This window comes from Nothoprocta perdicaria, unplaced genomic scaffold, assembly GCF_003342845.1.
Source record: "Nothoprocta perdicaria isolate Ctin4 unplaced genomic scaffold, notPer1 scaffold_342, whole genome shotgun sequence".
Classification (NCBI taxonomy): domain Eukaryota; kingdom Metazoa; phylum Chordata; class Aves; order Tinamiformes; family Tinamidae; genus Nothoprocta; species Nothoprocta perdicaria.
Genome location: NW_020455580.1, coordinates 68045 through 89003, shown reverse-complemented (window position 1 = coordinate 89003; position 20959 = coordinate 68045). Strand labels below are relative to the sequence as shown.

At 56.1% G+C, this 20959-nt stretch overlaps 2 protein-coding genes and 2 non-coding genes across 4 annotated transcripts in view; 2 read left to right on the top strand and 2 right to left on the bottom strand.

Annotated features, from left to right (window-relative positions):
• The window catches only part of ALPK3 (alpha kinase 3), a 31691-nt gene extending 24708 nt beyond the window's left edge, over window positions 1-6983 (top strand). Inside the window, exons 7-15 of the mRNA XM_026043929.1 lie at window positions 124-1521; window positions 2508-2655; window positions 4133-4260; window positions 4765-4800; window positions 4911-5185; window positions 5534-5622; window positions 5955-6172; window positions 6339-6387; window positions 6637-6983. Coding sequence (XP_025899714.1) covers window positions 124-1521; window positions 2508-2655; window positions 4133-4260; window positions 4765-4800; window positions 4911-5185; window positions 5534-5622; window positions 5955-6172; window positions 6339-6387; window positions 6637-6958 — 2663 coding nt within the window. The 3' untranslated portion in view covers window positions 6959-6983. The remainder of the gene's footprint in view (window positions 1-123; window positions 1522-2507; window positions 2656-4132; window positions 4261-4764; window positions 4801-4910; window positions 5186-5533; window positions 5623-5954; window positions 6173-6338; window positions 6388-6636) is intronic.
• A 1940-nt stretch (window positions 6984-8923) lies between these two features.
• Window positions 8924-18140, bottom strand: LOC112951288 (sodium/nucleoside cotransporter 2-like). Its single transcript, XM_026043947.1, has 17 exons — window positions 17523-18140; window positions 17352-17449; window positions 16889-16980; window positions 16289-16478; window positions 15736-15877; window positions 14764-14877; window positions 14283-14360; window positions 13817-13897; window positions 13377-13457; window positions 13120-13245; window positions 11830-11960; window positions 11440-11608; window positions 11028-11225; window positions 10519-10600; window positions 10009-10107; window positions 9509-9620; window positions 8924-9217 (listed from the first exon to the last, which is right to left on the bottom strand). The coding sequence occupies exons 1-17, from the start codon at window positions 17589-17591 to the stop codon at window positions 9097-9099; spliced, it is 1983 nt and encodes a 660-aa protein (XP_025899732.1). The 5' UTR covers window positions 17592-18140; the 3' UTR covers window positions 8924-9096.
• Window positions 18141-19706: 1566 nt separating this feature from the next.
• Window positions 19707-19778, top strand: TRNAH-GUG. The gene has a single exon. It is a non-coding gene; the product is annotated as a tRNA-His (tRNA).
• A 656-nt stretch (window positions 19779-20434) lies between these two features.
• On the bottom strand, window positions 20435-20506 carry TRNAH-GUG. Its single transcript has one exon. It is a non-coding gene; the product is annotated as a tRNA-His (tRNA).
• Between the last annotated feature and the right edge of the window lie 453 nt (window positions 20507-20959).

Here is a 20959-nt window from a genome sequence, read left to right as displayed (position 1 = left end):
AGACCTGTGCAACAGCAGAGACACCTCCTGAGGATGAGAGCTGTGCCACAGCAGAGCCACCTCCCGAGGTTGAGAGCTGTGCCACAGCAGAGCCACCTCCCGAGGTTGAGAGCTGTGCCACAGCAGAGCCACCTCCTGAGGATGAGAGCTGTGCAGCCCCAGAGCTACCTCCCGAGGCTGCCGTTGGGGAGGTGAGAGGGATGCCTTTGGTGCTTCAGGAGACTGAAATGCCAGCTCCCATTTCAATCCTCGCTTCCAAGGCAGAGCCGCTTCCTGCTCCTGCAGCAGGGATGTTGGTGCTTGAGGAAGCACCGACTGCCCCTCCCAGCAGCCCCGGGGAAGAGGCTGCAGCAGGAGGAATCCTGACTGGATCCCCGCTGCTGCCGCTTGTGAGCCAAGAAATGGAAATCAAAAAGGCAGATGAATCTGCTTTGCAGGAGAAGTTTCCCGTGAGGTCTTCAGAGGAGGAGAGCATTGAACCAATGCCTGTGGAGCCTCAGAGAAAGGAAGGAAGAGAGCAAGGAACTGCAGCTTCAAGCCAGGAGCTGGCAGCACCATCAGGCACTTCTGAAGGAGTCACTGAGGTCCAGCCACAAGTACCGCTGGTTTTGCCAAGCCCTGAGAAACCTCAGGAGATATCTTTGGAGGAGAAGATACAACACAAAAACCTTGTGACTTCCTTAAAGAACTATCTACTGCTGCTTTTGAAAATGTCAGATAGCAGTAAGGAGGTCACAAAGGAGCACGCTGACCCCCACGAAGAGGAGCAGCCTACTGTGGAGGAAGCAGCACTTCCAGAAATTGGCATTGCAGGCCTGAGTCCCCGAACTTCAAGGAGAGTTTTGGAGAAGGTACAAAACAATCAGCTCTTCCAGACAGCAGAAAACTTACTTCTGACTCCCAGGACATCCAGGCGAATCACAGGTATGATCAATGAGGAATTCATTACCAGCAAGGAGATGCTGGCTAGCAGGCCTGTGCCACCAAAGAGACGCACGAGGGTAGCTCATGAGGCAGAGGGGCCACTCCAACTCTCTGTGCCCTCCATCGTGGTGGGTGGAATACCAACAGCAGGAGCAGGGCAGTCTCCTAATACTACTTCTGATGTGCGTCCAGCAAGCCATGAGAAAGAGAGTCATGGTGACCCTCTTGCCATGCTACCTTGTGCCACCCCAGAGGAACTTGCTTCTGGGGCGCGACGCAAAATATACCTGCCAAAAACCAAGCAGGTTGGGGATGAAGAGGACGCAAGCCCAGAGAGCCAAGGGCATATGAGAAGCCCTACTGTTTCTCCACGGCAGTCCAGGAAGAATGCAGCCCTGTTGCAAACCCCTGTCCTGGCTCCGGCTCCTCCTGCAGAGCAGCGCTCACCAACCCTCATGAGAAAGATGGCCACGCTGGAGGTCCCTAAGCTGTATGAAGAGCCCACAGGTGACAGCAGTAGTGACCGTGAAGTCCCTGAAGATGCTAAGCAGGAAGTACAACCGGCAGAGTCTAAGAAAGAAAGTAACCCGTTTAAAGGTAAGAAAAGAGATAATTCCCAACTTTGGACCCCGAATATCCAGATGAACTGTACTGTAGAAGCATGTTTCCCTGTTGCCTACAAAGAGATGCTGTCCAACACGGTCTTCTGAGCAGAGCCCTCTGTGACAGCTAGCTGGGGTCACATGAACTTTTGTGCATTTGCAGGATTTTCAGCATCAACCTTTAGCTGCTGGAAAGCCAAAAGTTTGTCTCAAATATTTGTAGAATCAGATGTAGCGAGGTAAGATGGACTAGAGAGAGAACTTCTGCCTGAAGCACAGGAGAAGCATGGGCATTGCAGAGAAAGCACCAGGCTCTACCGTGCCCTTCTGGGCTTAGTGCAGGGATGCAGAGGAAGGTCAGAGAAGATCACGCTGGTACTGGCTGTCAACACAGTCCAGAATTCCCTGTCCAAAGCAATTATGTAACACTCTTGTTCTTGGGCTGTGTGTCCTGGTCCTTTCCCTGTCTCATGCTGGTTAGGGATCCAGTGGGTGTGAGCAGGTTCTGTACTCGTTTTCCAATTCCATAGTCAATATTAGTTGGATCCCTGGTGACACGAGATCAGGAGAGGGGCAGCCTGGGTGCTGGAATGCTTGCGGGACACAAGCAAAACTCTCACAGAAATCAGTGTTTTCACAAATGTAGGACTAACCTTGATAAAGCCCTACTTGAGTGAGTAAATCTTGCCTTCTACATTTCCTCCGCATTCCTTTATTTCTGCATTGCCTCTTACTGATTCCAACTCGGTAGTTCTGTGCTGCACTGCTGAATTAATTTGTACCACTTTTATCCCATTGTATTTATCCAAATAGAGGTCTGAGACCTTTCTTGGGAAGGTAATGTCATGTGTGTAATGTACATGTGTACAAGGGGGTAATGTACATCTGGTACCTAAATCCTAAGCAGCGATGTTGGCTAGCTTGTCCCCAGAGCTGCAACCAGCACTGTGTATCTCACCATCGATCTCTTTGCACCCTTAGCTCCACAGGTGATTCGTAAGATCAGGGCAGAACAATTTTCCGATGCAACAGGAAATCTGAAACTTTGGTGCCAGTTCTTCAATATTTTGAGTGATTCCAAGCTGGTGTGGTACAAGGATGAGATCCCCGTAGCAGAAACTCGAAGGAGGTAAGCTGCCAGATCCGCTTTTTTAGTCTTTAGCCCTGGGGTTCGTGCATTAAATACAACTGGGGCCCTCATGTTTACTGAATTGAAGGTACTTCTTCTGTTAAGGCTGTATGGGAAGCTCCTTGCATGGTCTGTTGTGAGCTCTGTAATCACAGTGCCTGGGGAGGGAGGGAATGCCTGGATGGTGAATGGCTGCCCGACTTGTCCTGTTGATATTCCATCCAGAGTCTGTCTGTAGTCTGGGGGGTGATTCAGGGGGTTCCTGAAACCCAGGCAGTTCCATCTCCAGGTGAGGAGGAACTTCTTCACTGTGAGGGTGACAGAGCAGTGGAACAGGCTGCCCAGGGAGGCTGTGGAGTCTCTTTCTCTGGAGGCCTCCAAAACCCGCCTGGATGCCACCCTGTGCCACATGCTCTAGGTGTGCCTGCTTGAGCAGGAAGGTTGGACTAGGTGATCTCTAGAGGTCCCTTCCAACCTCGAACATTCTGTGATGCTTTGAACAGAGAGCCTGAGGTGGGCAGAGGTTGAACTCCAGTCTTGGGGAGGTCAGGGAAGGTAGTGTGTGCTCAGAGCTGGAGAGCTGGGTATAAGCTGAAAGCTGGGACCCCTAGGGATACATGTGGTGGTGGCAGTGCTGGGAGAGTCTGCTTGCTTCACCCAAGCAGACACATCCATACAAGCAACCCTGGTAAGTGTCGATGAGGCAAAACAAGATCTGCCCATACCCTCTCTACCTTTGGCATTTCCCCTGGGCTTGTAGAGTATCTTCAGTTTTCTGGATGGCTTACTGTCTTCTGGATATTCCTTTACATGCAGTAGGGAAAGCTGTTTGCTCCGAATCCTAGGCAAGCAATGACTTGTGTGGCAACATCATCCACACTGGATGGGATTTGCCTGATGTATCTGCAAGTCAACTGACCTGCCTTTATGGCGAGCAGGTAGAAAGAGGTGCATTTGGGACACAAATTGTCTCCCGTGGCAGGTATCTGGACAGAGGCAGATGGACTGGGAGCAGCCGTTTCCTTCTGACTGCACAGAGTGCAGCCAGCTCAGCTAGCGGGTTGAGAGTCCCACCTCTTCACTGTGCTTTCCCCTCTGCACCAGTCCCCTTATTGGTTGATGCTGGCCACACAAGATAGAAACAGACCGTTTTATTTATTTATTTATTTATTTATTTATTTACTGGAGCTATGTCCACTTAGGCTAAGAGAATCGCCAGCCCAAAGCTTGGTGCTACGGACTGGAGAAAACCTGCTGATGCAAAGCTGATTCTCTACCAATTCTCTGGAGAGGGAAGGCTGCAAATGGAAAGTAGTATCTTCCTGCATGCTCCTGGGCTAGCTGGGAAGTGAAGGGCCATTTCTCATCAGGCTTTGCTTCCTTTCTAGCCCTTTTCCAATGCTCTGGAGGCCGCGTGGTGCCTGCGGCAGTGTAGTAGCCTCTGATAGGGCTGACCTGATGCTCTGGTTTCTCGCAGTGCTGGTGATGAGGGCCAGGCAGCCCTGGCCATCGTGCAGGCATCCCAGAAGGACTGCGGGGTCTACCAGTGTGTGATAAGCAACGAGTACGGCACTGACTCCACGGATTTTCTGCTCAGCCCAGAAGGTGAGGAACCTCTTAGCAAGTTGGGCAGCTCTCCTGGTCTCTGGAGTGTGCGGTGGGGTGGCACAGAGAGCCATGGAAGGGGCTTGGTGTTGGGTCATGATGGGGTAGTTCGGTGAGCCCTGTCGCCAAGGGGGGTGTCTAACTGTGCCTTCCAGCAGTGAATCCCACCTTGGGATCACGTCTCCCTGGGACAGTGTGCGGGCAAGTATAGTGGCAGAGGGCACAGATTTGGGCTGGGTGGGGGGCTGGCTTTATCCTCAGGGAGAAGGAAACCCTAATGACTGTGGGAGGTGCAGTGAGCCTGGGCAAGAGCCCTTCGAGGCAGCAGAACTAGATCTTAAGTAGAGCAGCACATGATGGCCAAGCCAGGCTTGTCGTTACTAATTTATGAGTGATTCAGGACCTTTTCTTTGCGATCCCTTCATGTGAAAGTGCAAAGGGCCTTGGGACAGAGTGAGGTCCCTATTGGACCCTGAATGCTCTCCTGCCTTGTGTCTCCTCCAGTGCTGTCAGGATTTATCTTGCGGGAAGAGATTGAAGGTAAGGGCAACCTGCTGCGTCCACCTCTTGCTGCGTGGATGCAGGCAGCTCAGCAGCAGGGGCAGGGCGCGCTTGCTGTGTCCCTGCTCACCAGCTCTTCCCTCCACCAGTTGGTGAGGAGATCGAGATGACGCCGATGGTGTTTGCAAAAGGCTTGGCTGACTCGGGCTACTGGGGGGACAAGTTCTTTGGGCGTGTTGTGAGCGAGGACATGGAAGTGGGTGCTGGCTTCCTGCGCAAAGCCTGCCGCGCCAGGGCCATCTACGGCCTGGAGCCTGTCTTTGAGTCTGGACGGACCTGCGTCATCAAAGTGCACAATTTCATTGTCTTTGGGACCAAGAATGAGAACAGCCTCATTGAGAAGAACTACGATATCACCATTCAGGTGGGCAGTGTGGGCTGACACCATTGTGGGGTTCTGGGCGCCCGCCCCTTATCTCCACCACTCCTTCACTGTCTGACTGAGCCACAGTCCTTAGCTCTGTTTCCTTTCTTTTTATTTCCTTCAACTTTTCAAATGTTCTGGTAGGCTGAGCCAGGCTGTCCCTAACTCCAGCTCTTTTGTCAGAGCAACACAGCGCTTCTTGTAGGATTCCTGTCGCTTGTCCTTTGACTGCCAGGACATGCAACAGACAAGGGATCCCGCAAGGGATGTGGCGGGGAGGCTTGGGCACTGGCTGCGTGCTTGATGTGAAGCAGGAGAAGGCCCTGACTCTTCTGCTTGAATTCCCAGGAATGTAAAATCCAGAACTCCAGCCGAGAGTACTGCAAGATCTTTGCTGCAGAGACACGAGCTGTTCCTGATTTTGGAGCAGTGCCTGAGTAAGTAGGATGCAGTGACTCTCTGTTGGTATGACAGCAGGGCAAAGCGGCTGGATGGTGGGGCGGGTGCCCAGGAGTGATCCTGAAGGGTGGTGCACTATTCCCCTATCCTACAGGGCATCAAACCCAATGGAAGAACCCAATGCCGAGGTGTGTTAAAGAAGTCTACCCCCGGGAAGTTGTGTGTTGGGGGGCAGAAGGGTGCCAGGGATTGCCAAGCTGACTTCTAACTCTAGCAGAGGTGGAGAAGACCATGTTTGAAGAAGTCTCCATCTGCTGAGGTGGGAGAGCATGTCAGCTGGGGCTAACCCCAACTGTGTGTTGTTTTGCAGGATAATTCCCCTGTACCTGATTTATCGACCGGCTAACAACATCCCCTATGCCACGGTGGAGGAGGACCTGGGGGGCCCCTGCGAGCAGTACTGTGTCACCGAGAGAGATGGCAGCCTGGTGGCAAGAGGCACCTCAGAGGTTGTGCTCAAGTGCTGCACCTTCCAGCACTGGGTCTACCAGTGGACAAATGGCAACATCCTCGTGACTGACATGGAAGGTAATGGGACCTCCTGTCTGATTCTTGTGGGGAGGACAGGAAAAGCCCTTAGGCCTGTGTGCTAGGAGGGGGTCGTCCTTGCTCCAGGGGTGATGGGCTTGCCTTTGGTACTGATGCCTAGCATCCTTGTTTGGGCATAGACTGGTTGTTCTGTCTTTCATTGCAGGGGTGGGATGGAAGGTGACCAACGTGAGGATAGCTACCAATCTGAAAGGGTGAGTGACCCTCCAGCCGCTATTTCAGGGCAGCCCAGGCTGTCTGCTGTGCTGCTGCTCGTGGCACAAAAGCAGCAGTGCTGTGGTGAGCACAGCCTGGCTCCAACTTCACTAGCCAGTGGTTAGCAGCTCAGTAAGACCAGGCCTGTTGTCTCGAGTCCCTCCAAGCCCGCAGAGCTGCTGGTGCTGGAGAACCAGGCAAGCGGGAGGTCTTGCATGAGCCAGGGCTGAGTGTGGCTCTGTTGACAGGTACCAGGGCCTGAAGGAAAGCTGCTTCCCATCCCTGTTGGAGCAATTTGCAGCAACTCACCAGTGTAACCACTACTGTGCCATCCTGGGCCTGAAGACTCTGGAGCCAGCCAAGCCCAAGGGCTCCAAGAGCCCCTCCACAGGCAGGAAGTCTACCCAGTCCAGCCCCCAGCTGCCAAAGAAGGGCCTGTCGAGTCCCCAGGGCACCCGCAAGGCTTCCGTGAGCCCCAAGAGCTCCCGGAAAGCTGGAGAAACAGTGGAGGCCCAGGCAGCCTCCAAACACCGGGCTGGAGAGAATGGCAAGTGCGGCCACCCTCAGTAGCCAGAGCCGCCTCCGCTGGGACTCTCCGCTCCGGCCCTGAGGCCGCGGGGCCAGGCGGCAGCGTGAACCCGTCCGGCCCGTCGGGAAGGGGGAGACCGCGGCCGCAGCCGCTGCCACCGCTCGCCTCCCTCCGGCTCCTGCCCCGGCTCGTAGCCCTTGTGTTGTGTGTGGTGTGCTAGTGAAGGAGCGACCTGGCTGGATTCAGAGCTGGGGGCGTCAACGGCGCTGGCCCCCAGCCACCGTCTCCGTTACCTCTTTAATGTATGTGGAGCCTCTTTAATGTGGAGCCTCGGGGAGCTGCAGAGCCCTGTGCACTGGGGCTTGCTTGCCTCTCTAGACTGTCTTTTTTAGCTTTCTTAAGCTCAGCACAGGTCAGCCCTTGCTCCCTGGGCTTTGCCTGTGCTGAGCTGATCCACAAGGCCCTTGTTGCTGGCAGTGTCCCCAGTGCTTGCCGAGGTCGAGGGCAGCCTAGGCTCTACTGCCTCCCAGCACCTTGGTGCTCCCCCTGCACGTGAACACACCACATCCAAGCCTGCCAGTGCTCCATGGCATGGCCCTGATGCCAAACAAGGCCGACACCGTTCGCCCCAGCAAAGCACCACAAAAGCTGACACTTAGTTTTAGCAGCGAGCCTGCAGCTTTTGTGCTTCTTTGCTGCTGCTGTTTTGGGGATCCTGCCATGCGGGAGGACACTCGTGTCGGTACTGGTGGCTCATGGCAACATGGGTTTGCACCCCTGCCTCCCTTTGCCCGTCCAGCTTCCTCCTGCACCCTGGGGCAAGCATCGTGAGGTCCCAGCACCCTTGCCAGGTGGATGCTGAGGCTGGGGATGCTGCCTAGGGGTGCCAGCCCTGCCCCTGCAAGGCTGCTCTACCTCACACCGGGCACCCGGGAGCTGGGGGAGGCCTGCCCTGTGTGCCAAGGGCTGCTGTGGCACACGCGACCACTCAGCCTGCTCCTTCAGCTCACTGGGTCTTGCCACCCCTTGCCCATTTGCCATATGAAAACCCTGCCCAGCCACGTAGCACCAGGTAGTCACCCTTGCTTAGCACCACCTCCCTGAGGCGGCAGCCATACCCCTGTGGAAGGGTGGGCTGCCCAGCCCTGGGACTTACGCCTCTTGGCCCCTGCAGGAGGTGGTGATGGATGGGCAGTGGTGCTCAGGCTGGAGAGTGAAGTGCCCCGAGTTGCATCAAGCATCCCTCAAACTCACCAACGCCTCAAGGTGCACCTCGGCCAGCAGAGCATGGTGGCAGGCGGCGCTTGCTGTGGTGACGCTTGCTAAGAGCTCCTGTCCCAGCTCTACCTGCTCCTGTCTCACTGCGGAGCCTCCCCTTCTCTAGGGCTCTGGAAGATGGGGTTCGGTGCCTGACGCCACAAATCACACGGGCACCGGTGTCCCATCCCAAGTGTGGTTTACAGCAGCCAAGCAGAGAAGGGGAGGGCTCAGGTCACTGTCCTGGGGCCCTGGTGCTTGCCGTCAGGTCGTAACAACGACACCCACACGGCCACACTGGTGAATGGCTGTGCTCGAGTGCAATAAAGCGAGAAGGACTGGCCTGTTTCCCTGTGCTGTGGTCCCTGAGGAAAAGACATCACAGCTCTCTGTGGGCAGATGGGGCCACCTGCGTGGCACCCAAGGGAAGCAAGGTGATGCGGCTTGTGTTCGGAGAAGGATGGGACTTCCAGGAATGGGGAAAAGAGGGTGGTGGGGACCAGTTCCTGAAGGTGGCACCTGGCAGAGGCTCAGCTCACAAGGTCTGCAGCAAATCTCAGCTGTTGTGAGCTCCAGTTGCAGAGGACAGCCCGAGCAAAGCACCGTCCATCCTGTCCCCTGCAAGACAGCACGGTTGGGTGCCTGACAGCAGCACAGCAGGCTCATGGCAAGTGCAGGGACATTTGCAGGGTTTATTGGGGAGCTGTCACCTCCGTCTGCAGGGCCAGCACCTAAGTGTGGGCTGCAAGGCTCATGGTACTACCTTGCATCCATGGGGCAGAGGGGAAAAATCCAGATGCATGGGGCTGTGCTGAGGATTTCTGTGCCTTTGGGGGCAGGCCTAGCAGATGCAGGTGCTTGCAGGCCCTTTACCCAGAGCAGGCAGCTGCCTGCACCTTCGGGTGCTGCAGCAAGTCCAGGCTCACCCTGCACAAGTCGTATGGTTGTAGTGTCCACAGCACTGGATCAGGCAGGGCACACTCTCCTCCACACCTGCCCAGGCACCCGTGAAGGAAAGGGTCCCGTTCTCCTCAAGCACTGAGCTGGAAGGAGAGAGAGACACAGTCAGGACAAGCTTCAACTTCTTCAGTTGCCACCCCAAAGCCAATCAGTGGCATCCTTAGGGCAGGCTGCCCATCTGCTGTGCCATCCCGGCGGGTGCTGGGTGCCAGCCATGCGGTGACACGGAGCTGTGGGGTGTGAGGGTGAAGGAGAGAGGATGCCTGGACAAGCTGCAAAGTCCCTCATCCACCTGTGGCTGCAACCCCAGCACATGTGGATCCCTACGTAGCACCAGACAGCGTGGGCCTCCCATGACCTGGCCATGCACCCACCTGGCAAAGAGCTGCTTGCAGCATGTGTACATGGTGTAGCTGGTGGAGCTGAAGTTGGTGTTGCTGAGGAAGGTCACACAGTCGGTCACCTCTGTTGGTACGTAAAGGAGGCCTGGAGGACGGGACCTTGTGGTTAGGCTTCTTGGACCCAACCCATGCATGCAAAGCCTGTACTGGGACTGTGCTCAGGAATTCTGTATCCCGCATCTGGACATCCCCACCACATCTTCAGGGAGCTCCTGGGAGCTCCTTGCAGTACCACAAATCCCCACCCTCGAAACATCGTGATCCAAGCTCTGAAGAGGGTGAGGAGCACCTGCAGAACTGTGGGGAGAGCAGGTGACTTTGAAGGCCCTTGCAGAGCCATGGGAAGGGCAGGTCAACTTTCCCCATCTTGTCACATGCATTTGAGGGGTTTTCCCTCTCTGCCTGCCCCTTCAGGGCCCTTTCTTGACTCTTGGCTTTCCCCTGGGGCTGCACAGCAGCAAGCAGGGACCTACCTGCCAGGCAGGCGTTGAGCATGGAGACGCAGATGCCGGTGAACAGAGCTCGCAGGACAACGGAGGCAAGGTCGCTCTTGCGCTGGGGTACCATGGAGGCTGTGGGGGCAAAGCAGAGACCGGTGTGAGCTGGATCTTTGTCCTTGCTCTGCTCTGAGTTGGGAGCAGCTGCCAAATGAGGTCCAGCATCCCTGGGTCCCCTCTGCCACATGATGCACCCTGCACCCCTAGGTGTTTCATCAGAATCCCCAGGGCTGTCAGCACTGATGGCGCTGCCCCTTCCTCAATGACCTGGACTCGTGAGTTGTGCCATGGCCTTCACCTTTGAGCACAGCGCCAAAAGCACCCTTATCACCTCGTGCAAGTCCCATCTCTTAGCCATGTGCTGACAGACCCTGGATGCAGAGGCTCACAGACAGCATGTGCCTCCTAGCGCAGCCCACCCTGGGCTGGGCATCCCACTGTCCCAAGCTCTGGGACTCAGCCCCCTCGGATGTGGGTTGCACTCACTCAGGCCTCCCAGCATGATCCCGATGGAGCTGAAGTTGGCGAATCCGCACAGTGCAAAGGTGGTAATGCTCTCAGCTCGCTCCTGCGGAGCACAGCGGCAGAGGGTGGTCATCTCAGCACAGCAACAGCCCCGAGGCCCACAGCACCCAGAGCTGAGCTCAGCACCATGCTGTACCTCCCAGCCCAGTTGGGCAGGATGGAGATGAGTCTCCCTGCAACCCTGCCCTTTCTCCTCCTGACTTTGGGAGGAGCAGAGAGTTAGCCTTGGGTTAAGTTGCCTGCAGGAAAGGCTGGGCTGAGAACATACAGGGTATAGAAAAACCCTGTAACACCATGATCTGTCCCACTGGAGAAATGGAAGAGGGCTTCACTGACTGCTTCATGATGACCCACCAGCCAGAATAGCTGGCCAGAGCTGCCCTCCCACCCCAACACAGTCATCCACCTGCACCCATTTCACCAGACACCATCCCTGCCCTCTGTCAGAAAAGATAGCAGGTGCATCTCACAGATATCCACTGCTTTCGGTTCCCATCCCACTCCTCCAGGCCTGCCAGACGGTTCTTCTTGTATGTGGCCAGCTGCTGGTATGCCACAAATTCGTTCAGGAAAATCTTGATCCCCAAGAGCTCGGCCACCAGCGGAGAGTCTGCCCAGTCTGCCCCCATGAGAAAGGCCACTGGCATGAGGACGTAGGAGCAGATCACCTGGGAAGAGCATCCCAGAAGAGAACTCAGAGCTGAACATCTGCATAGCTCCAACTTGGTAGCTGCCAGACACCGAAAAAGGTGAATGCTGAGCACGAAGGCGTCTTGGCAGTCTACTGAGGTAGCAGGTAAGAATAGGGATGGAGGGACACCATAGACAGGGGACCTGGCAGGGTAAGGACCATGGGCTGCCTTCATGGTCAGTGGTGGCTACCTGGAAGGAGAGCCCCTCGATGTCCACCATCTCCCCAAACCAGCGCAATGCAGCATTGATAAACTCCAGCACTGCCAAGAAGGCGATGAGGTTGGCTGCGATGTTAGCCACGAGTCCCACGGAGGCAGCAGCCCCATTGCCAGCAGCTTCCAAGATGTTCCGCTCCTCCCTGCAAAGGAAAAGAGCTTAAAGGGCTCATAAGGCCAGGCATCCCTCCACGCAAGATCCTGGATGTACCTGGATGTACCACACTGTCTCCACATGACATGGGCTCTCCCAACTTCATGGTTGCTCAGGACCCCTGTATCTACCCCCAGATTGTTTCCACAGCTTCCCTGCCTGTCCATCAGGACAAGGGCAGCCCAACCGCTTCCCTCTGCCCCCACTCACCCACAGGAAAGGCGGATGTTTTCTTTGCCCTTGAACTTGGACTCTTCGACTTCAGGATAGACGAGCTTGGACATAGCCAGCGCGCAGGGTGCAGCCATCACGGAGGCCGCGATCAGCAAAGCTGCGTCTATCTGCAACACGCAGAGCCCGCGCTCAGGCCTGGCACCTCGGTGTGAGGAGGCGCTGCCTAATGCGCCAGCCCTGGCACAAGGCTGGTGTTGGCTCAGCCAACACCAAGGCTCTCGTTTGCTCAGCTGGCTGATCAAGGTGGGATCCTATCTTGGCTATACAGAGCGCTAAAGGCAACCTGTCTGAATGAAAGCGTTGCTAGAGCCATGGCTAGCACGGAGACATTCATCTCTCTTGCTCTTTGACCTCCTCTAGATGATTTCTGTTCCTGCTGTGTCCCTTTTTATCACTATCAGAGCAAGAGTTCGTGCAGTTTTGCGAACTTTTACCTGCTGACGAACATCCAACCTTCCTGCAGGAACGGAGTATTACAGTAACAGCTTCTTCTCATCCCTCCCCTGCCCTCTGAGTGGTTATTTCTCATTTCCCTGATCTTTCACCCTTGGCTTTCTGTTTAAAGAGACTAATTAATGTTTAATTAGCAGGATCCCTGCCAGCAGGTTGAGGGGAAGGATTATTCCTCATTACGGAGCACTTATGAGGGCACATCAGAACACTGTGACCAGCTTTGAGAGTGTGATAAACTGGAGAGACTTCAGCAAAAGATTCCAAACGGGATCTCCAAGGAGATGTTGAAGGAGCTGGGCTTGTTTAACTGGGAGAAGAGAAGGAGCAGGAAGTCCTAACTGGCATTTCCAAATACCTTGAAGTGGGCTGTAGAGAAGACCAAGACAGATGCTTCTCAGAGGTGCTCAGTGGAAGGAGAGGCAACAGTCAGGCTACAGTGGGGAAATGCCAGTTGGACATAGACAAACTGGGGCATCATCAGAGTGCTAGAGGGGATCTCCACCCATGGGGATGTTCACCACCAGGACAAGGCTCTGACTACCGCACTCACGTTTTGCCAGGAGTCCTGCTCTGAACAGAAGGGTGGATCAGAGACCCTCAGAGGGTCCTTCCAGATTAAAATATTCTGAGATTTGATTATAAGATATATGTAGATCTCTGAACAAGGGCATGAAATGAGGGCACCAGGGCAATTTCTCTGAAGCAGCAGGAAGACCCGTTTTTTGCCAGGCTAGCAAAGGGGAGGCTGGACATGCTCCAAAAAAGATGCTCCCCAAAAAGTATGAGTATGTACCTGCTTACTCATGCACTCACCCCAAAAGAAATGTAGGCTCCCATCACACTGCCTGCTATGGTGGAAAAGCCACCAGTCATCACAGCGTGGATTTCTGAGTTGGTCATGTCTGCAAGGTACGGACGGATGAGCAATGGGGATTCAGTCTGCAAGAGAGAAAACCCTCAAGGAAGGACCACATAGGGCTGCACGTCTCCGGGGAAGAGAGGGGAAGACCACTGCTCTGTGGCAGACACAGCTGTAAGGGCTAACGAGATGGATCTCTTCCTCAGCTTACCTGTCCTACAAAAATATTGCCTGCCACACTCAGGGTCTCAGTGGCAGTGGTGCCCATCGAGACCTGAAGCACCCAGGAGATCTGTGGAAAGATAAAGACACGAGCTTCAAAAAGCAGGTGCTGTGCTCTGTTGTGGAGTGGGACAGCATCCAGCTCTCCAGCCCACCCTCAGCAAGCTGCACAGGGGTGATCTTGGTGAAGACTGCATAGCAACATCAAGATCCACAGACTACAAGCAACACCAACCCAAGAGCTTGGCTTTCTCAGGAAGACATGCAAGAAAGAGGGATTTTGTGTCTATCATTTTAGCAAGGCAAATTACCCAGATTAGTATCATCCCATTTTTCATGGGACATCCCCCAGGTGAGCGGGATAGTTAGAGAAAGCACCCGATCCTTCTCATTTCCACCATTATGTCAAAGTCTGGTGTGAGGCCCTACCTTGAGAATGATCCACTGCATGATGCCAAGGTAGTAGAGGATGGACATGACACAGCTGAAGAAAACGATGATGGGCAGAGCCTGAGGGCAAGGCACCAGGGCACAGGATTAAAGGGGAGCTGAGCAGCACATCTAAGTACACTTGGGGACCAAGGCTCCCCACTCCTTAGGCTGGGCATGCTGTGGTGTTGCAGAGCAGCCCAGGGCATGGGTCAGCCCATGCACTTGGGGTACCACTGTACTGGGCACGCCTGGCAGGGGTGGTGAGGGTCAGTTCTCAGTGCAAATTTCCCAGGGTCCAAGGAGTCCAAGGAGTGGGTACAAGGCTGAAGGAGAACTGTCTAGGAGCTGTTTGAGATCTAGTCCAGCAACCATGGTTGCCTTCACTTCCATGTTCCCCAGATACTCAAACTGGAACAAAACCAGGCTCCTCTCTCCCTCCCTATATCCCATTCCTCAAACTGACCTGAAAGGCAAAGATCTCTTCAATGAGTGTGTTCCCAAAGACAAAGCTGGAGCCAGCTGTGGTGTAACTCAGGAAAACCTGCAAGTGCAATTGTTACACAGTAAGACAGATATCTCCAATGGCTTTTTCCTCAATATCTCACCAGAGACATCCCTCCTGCCCCTATCCCTCAGCTCAGTTCATTGCCCCAGTAAAAAATGGCCCTATGAAACCTAAGCTGGGGATACTGGTGGGTTGTCTTGGGCTGTGGGACACTGCTCCAAGCCACAAGGGACACTTCATCTAAAGGTCCGGGCTTTTGTTTTTGTTGTATAAAACCAGAATAGAGCCGGCTTTTCTCCAATCCCAAACGCAGCCTTTGTTTTGAGTGTGAGGTACCTGCAGCTTCTTAACCCAATGCCACCCTTAGCTCTCCTCGCACATTCCAGAGCAGCTACTTAAAGGGCACAAGCACAGGATGGGGTGAGCAGACGGACAGTACCTGGACCTGGTCACCCAGCCACTGGAATGCTTGGATGCCAGGGGTTGTTCGGAGGATGAAGAGTCCAAGTAAAAACTCCAAGCCAAGGCCCCAGACAACAGCTCTCCAGGACACCTGACACCAAGAGCAGAATGGGAACTGACACGTTAGCAGGGCCTACAGACTTCAAACTCCAGCCGCCTTCCTCTCTCAACAACTGAACATAGCAGACATCATCACACAGTGCCCTGAGTGTTGGTCACAGAAATGCTTCTGAAGAAAGTGTCATAAAAACCCGCAAGAATACCCTGGTGGCAGAGCAAGGAGAAAAAGAGTTGGTGGGATCCAGGAAATGGCTGATGGAACATAACCTACTAGGCTTACCCAGGAGAACAGCACAGAGATCTTCTAGTGGTTCCACTATCTTTCTAGTGGATCTTCTAGTATTACGTATTTCCTAGAGCAAAATCTGCACTTCACTAACTAATTTGGAGGAAGAGGGTGCAAGAATTGTCCAAAATATTTAAGCAGGTGTCAGATGGAAGTCAGTGGGACATTGCTTCAATTGCTTCTTCCCAAGTCCAAGTGCCCTTCCACCTGAGAGAGTGTGTTGCTGGGTCTGTCCCAGTATGAAGGAAGTGCTGCAAAACAGGATGGAGGTAACAAGAGGCAGCCCTGAGGTGAACAGCGAGAAGGAGAGCAGAGCGATAGCTTTGGGACTACTGCTTTTTACCCTGGTCTCTGCTCCCCAGGCTATGCCAGGTCCTAGCAATGCCCAGGAACCCTGCTGGCTCCTCTGCTTCCTTTGAGGAACCCATGGCCTTCTCCTACAGAATGGGAACATAATACTAATGGGAGCAGTTGTAGCTCAGTGTTGGTGATCAGGGAATGTAAGCAAGACACACTTGTTCTCTGCCTCTCCCTCAGCTTTTGGTGCTGGACAGTCACACCCAGCGAGGGGAACAATGGCCAAGCCACATCTGACGTGCTTACTGCGCCGTGGTGCTTCGAGCAGGCAAACAGGACCAGAACCAAAAAGCAGAGACCAGCCAATGAGATGAGCTGCTTTGGATTCCTGCCAGTGTCCAAGACCAGCCACGTGATCAGACCGCCCAGGAGGACCACACATAGCAGCCTGCAAAAGAAATCTCCAATTGCATCACAGAGGGGATGTCCCCATGGGGAACAAATGAAGGACAAGTTCAGGAGCTAATTTGTCCAGGAGACGCCACAAGGGCCATACATCTATTGAAATCTAGGGGTTAAGTTAAATGAGGGATGCAAATTGCCATCACACTTGCTCTTTGGCTGAACATCCCATAAGGGAGATCACTGCAGGGGCAGAGGCGTTGGCAGCAAGTCATTTTTGCCACCACTTCTAGTGTTGTCCCCAGGCGGGGCAGGCCTCACCGTTCACAAGGCTGCTTGTACAGTACAGGGCAAGCGCCCAACGGTCGGCCCGGCCCACCCAGCTGTGGCTGGGAAGGCACAGGAGTGTCGTTCCCAAGCCCAGGGGCAGATGGGGCCCTGTCTCTTCCTGACTCACCATTTCAGCCATGGCCAGGACTTTCGGAAGCATTTCCGACAGGGCGTGAGGAGCTGCAGTACCTTTGCCCCGCAGTGCTTCTGGAAAAGACTCCAGCACGTGAAGAAGACAACCAGAGCAGTCATAACAACCAAGGCGAGGGCTCGCTGGAAGTTGAGCCAACAGGCTGCAGCAAAGTAGCACACGTAGGCTGGGGAAGATATGTTGGCAGTCAGCAAGGACAGGACTGTGGGATCATACTACTAACTGGGCCTAGCGTTGAGGTTCGTTCCTCTCCAGCCCCCCTTCCCTGGCCTCCCTTAGGGCCCCCATCTGTACGTGGGGAGGCTTTAGGGAGCACCACGCCAGGTGTCATGCTTGACAGCATCTCAGCTATCTGGGGCTATATGTGGAGTGAGCAGAAGAGGAACAGCAAACCCTCTGGATAGCGGGGGAAAGGGATTGGAGGTAGTGCTCACAGAACAGGAGTGGTGAGGTGAGAGAGAAGAAGACAACAGGGCTAGTGAGAACAGCTACAGCCTCCAGGCAGATGATGGTGTTGGAGACTGAGAACATGACCAGCCAAGAGTTACAGAAGCCTCAGCATTGAGGAGACCTCACCTATACAAAGGAGCCCCAAGATGACCTTCCGTATTGCCTTGGCATGAGCCTTACAGAAACGCTTTGCCTTGAATGCCGGATGCTGAGCCTTCCTGGGGAGATTCACACAGCAGAGATATGAGAGGCCCAGAAGATGGATCTGGGCTCCATGACCAAAGCTAGCAGAGCCGTATCAAGACCTTGTCTCCTACACACAGCATTTGCAGCAGTGGTATGTCAAGTGTAGATGCCTTGGCGTTTGCCAGCTGTACCGCTTGCTCACACCACACCTCACCACCGCTGCTTTACAAAACCACACGTAGTTATCAGGCCATCTATGTCCTGCCTTATCTTTACAGCATGACCCTACCCTGCTCCCAGATCAGGTACATGCAACCCAGGTTTGACAGTACAACAGCTTCCTATGACTACTGGAAATATCTTACAGGCAAAGTGCTGCATGCACCTTCAGAGAAAACTTTACCTCCAGTAAGAGGAGAATCTGCCTTTTCCTTCTCTCCCCCTCTCCTCCTTGGTCCCACCACACGGATCTTCAGATTTTTCATGGAGCCGCTCCTCCCCCTGGAAAACACCATTAGCCAGAGTGCCCTCGGCAGCTTGCCGTGCCTCGACGGGAGGGGAAGGAGAGATTTACCTGGGTGCTGAAAGCTGGGTTATCCAGGCCCTTCTCGAGGTTCACCAGGGTTATCTCATTGTCTTCCATCTTGAGATAGGCTGCAGCTTCAGTGTGTTACAGAGACAGCACTGCGAAGGGTTAACACACCAGCTGGGAGAGAAAGCTAGGATCAGCTGGGAGAGAAACCTGCCCCTGATTTTTGAGTTTGGGACTCTGAAAGGAGGATATCCTTGGCAGTCGAGATTCATAGAGACTCTTGCACCAGCAAAGCAAGGGACTAACTTCTGGGGATCTCAAGTCATGGGATTAGTGTGTTGGCTTCCTTGCTCTTTTCTGCCTCCAAGGTCTTTGCTCTTCCTTGCTTCCAAGGAATTACAGATAAAAATTAAACCCACGTGACTAAATATGACACAGTAAGGAGAGCCAGCAGCGCTCCTTCAAGGGAACAATGGGGAACACAGGCCTGAGTGTGGGTCCCCTTGTTAAAGTCCTGTGACACTTTGCAAAAAATAAATAAATAAATGTGACCACATCCACCAATCAAAGCTCTTCATATAACTCCATGACTGGAGGATAAGAAAGATGGTCCTTTCACACTGAAGGACTTGTCAAAATAGACAAGTCAAATTGGGAGAGACGAGACAGAAAAGCTGAAAAACAGTATTTTGCCCTGGCAGAAATCCTTGGAGCAATTCCATCGGGACCCCTCCCGGGTTCCTCTCTCTGAAAAAAAAGGCTGAAGCAGAAGCAGGAAAGACACAGAGGAGGTGGCAAGCAACCTGCAGATGCCCTTCTGTGTGAGCAAGGAGGCAAGAGAGAAGTCCTTGTTGTGGAGGAGGGATGGCTGAAGGGAGATGTAAGGCTTGTCCCTTAAGGACGGCACAGAGACGTCGAGGAAAGCAGGGTTATCCGTAGTTTCTCACAGGATATTAGGGGAGTCTCTCACAAGCAGAGGGGAACTCAACAAACCAACAGGTCCACAGCCAAGCAGGCGATCACAAGCTGCAGAAGGGGCAGTGAGATGAGGCCCCGGACGTGCTCCAGAACCTCCCTCCGTGCCCGGAGTCTCCCCGTGCCTTGTCGAGCACGGCCTTTCTCAGCCCCAACGCTGGGCCCTGCTCCACGGCCTCCGGGACCCTGCTGACCAGCCCTGCCAGCGCTCCCCTCTCCCCGCGCCGGCGTGTCCCCCCGGGACACACCAGGGCTCAAGGAGCCCTCCAGGCCTCCGCCCAGAGACCCCAACCCCAGAGAGCCCCTCAGGCTTCCCAATAGTCTGGGACTCCCCCCCAGATCCACCCCAGGGCTCAGGGACCCTCCCCAGGGCTCACAGCCCCCCAAGGATCCACCTGGGGCACTAAGGCCTCAGGGATCCCCCCAGTCACCCCAGGGCTCAGGGTGCCCCCCATGCCCAGCTTCCCCCACCCCCACAGACCCTCCCTCCCCCCCGCCCTGCAGCCCATGGCCCCGCCCACAGCTCATATAGCCCCGCCCACATCTCATATAGCCCCGCCCCCCAAGCAAGCAAGCAAGGGGGCCCGCCAAGCCCTTCAGCGGCCCTTTGATTGGCTCCTCTCCCCCGAGAGGGTATGGCCGGGTGAGCGGACAACCAATAAGAAAGGGCCATGGGGGGTGGGAAGGAGGGAATTGCGCTCCCCCCACACCGAGGGTCAGCGCCCCGCGCCGCCCGCAGCCTCGCCTGCCGCTCTGGCCTCGCCTCTCGGGCCTCGCGCCTCCGCGGTGCTCCGCGCTCACCCGCACCGGCGCCGAGCCCGCCGGGCGCCTGGCCGCGCAGCTCCCCGCGCGCGGTTATCGATTAACAGCTCGGTCCAAAGAGCTGGGCTTGGCCGCAGGGCCGGCCCCGGCATCGCTCACGCCCTGGCCCGGCCCGACTGGGCACGCGGGCGCTGCACGACGGCGGCGCCCGAGGCGGCAGCGCTCGGCTTGCCGGGCGGCTCCGAGCCGCCGTGGTGCCTCCGCCGCGGAACCGGCTCAGCTGCCCGTCCTGGCCCCGCATTCCTCCCTCTGCGACGCGGCGGCCCCTCAAGCGCCGGCGCCCGCGGGAGTTCCTGGACGCCGACCAGGTGCCGCTGCCTCACGCAGCCCGGAGCCGCTCTGCGCACGCGCGCTGCCTCCGTGAGCTCACGCGCCGCCCGCCGCTAAGAGCGCGCGCGCCGCCGCCGCGCCCCAGAGCCCGCGTAGCGCGCCGTGATCGTATAGTGGTTAGTACTCTGCGTTGTGGCCGCAGCAACCTCGGTTCGAATCCGAGTCACGGCATCGCCTCCCGGGCGGTCCCACGGCATGTGGGCTCTGTTTTTTTTTTTTTTTCCCCTCCACCGCTGTGTTTTCCTGTGTTTTGCTTTCACTCAATTTTTACAGCTTACCCTTTGGGTTCCTGGCCCGGGCAGCGCGTGGCTGTTTGCACGCGGCGGCCTCGCGGTGCTGGCGGCCTCTCCTCCCGCAGCATGCTCCTGCCGGGAGCCTGGGCACTGCCCGCAGCGTGAGCCAAGCCATGGACCCCCATATGGACACTTGGGTACCCCCGTAGTCACCCTAGTTCTCCGGCAGCCCCAGGGCATAGAGCCAAGCTCCCTCGCGGGGACGCAGCTTCCAAGGGTGCCTGCTGTACGGTGCTCAGGAGCGTGCGTGGCCCAGGGAGCATCCCTGGACACGGGGCCTGGTCCGGCCCGGGCATGCCACTCGCCACAAGCCCTCCTGAGCGTTCACCGCCCGCTCGCATGGGGCCCTGTGCCTCCACTCCCGGAGGAGGCGGCCGGGAGCTGCGGATCGTTCCTGCCGCCGCCCACCAGGAGCGCGACGGGTTTTACAGCGCTGGCGGAAGGAAAAGGAGGGTCGTCTGAAGGCGGAGATGAAGACAAGCCGAAAAAAGAAAAAACGAGAGCCCACATGCCGTGCGACCGCCCGGGAGGCGATGCCGTGACTCGGATTCGAACCGAGGTTGCTGCGGCCACAACGCAGAGTACTAACCACTATACGATCACGGCGCGCTACGCGGGCTCTGGGGCGCGGCGGCGGCGCGCGCGCTCTTAGCGGCGGGCGGCGCGTGAGCTCACGGCGGCAGCGCGCGTGCGCGGAGCAGCAGCGCGCCCTCCACCGCTTCCCGGCGGCGGGGCATGCGCACTGCCGCCGCGTTTCCGTGGCGACGGGAGCGCGGCAGATCCCCCCGCTGCGCGGCGGCGCGCGCATGCGCGAGGCGCCCCCGCCTCAGGGGCGGGAGGAGGGCGGCGGGGGGAATGGCGCCGTGAGGCCCCCCTCAAACCCAAGGTGCGGGCTTGTGTGTGAGGGAGGAAGGCCTCGCCCTGCCCCGTGCCTCTCCGTGGGCCCTCTCCCATGTATGTTAGTGGTGCTACCGAGCTGCGCTCTGAAGGAGGAGAGGCCCGGACCCCTGTGCCCCCCGCCGACTCCCGGGAACCGTCCCCTGCGGCTGCTGCTGTGTC

Excerpts from the sequence above, each read along its gene's own strand:
- LOC112951288 (XM_026043947.1), bottom strand. The coding sequence starts at position 17,591 with ATGGAAGACAATGAGATAACCCTGGTGAACCTCGAGAAGGGCCTGGAT. Across the intron at positions 11,609-11,829 it reads AACATCCGCCTTTCCTGTGG|GGAGGAGCGGAACATCTTGG; the intron begins GTGAGTGGGGGC and ends TTTCCTTTGCAG. Across the intron at positions 10,108-10,518 it reads GATCATGCTGGGAGGCCTGA|CCTCCATGGTACCCCAGCGC; the intron begins GTGAGTGCAACC and ends TTGCCCCCACAG.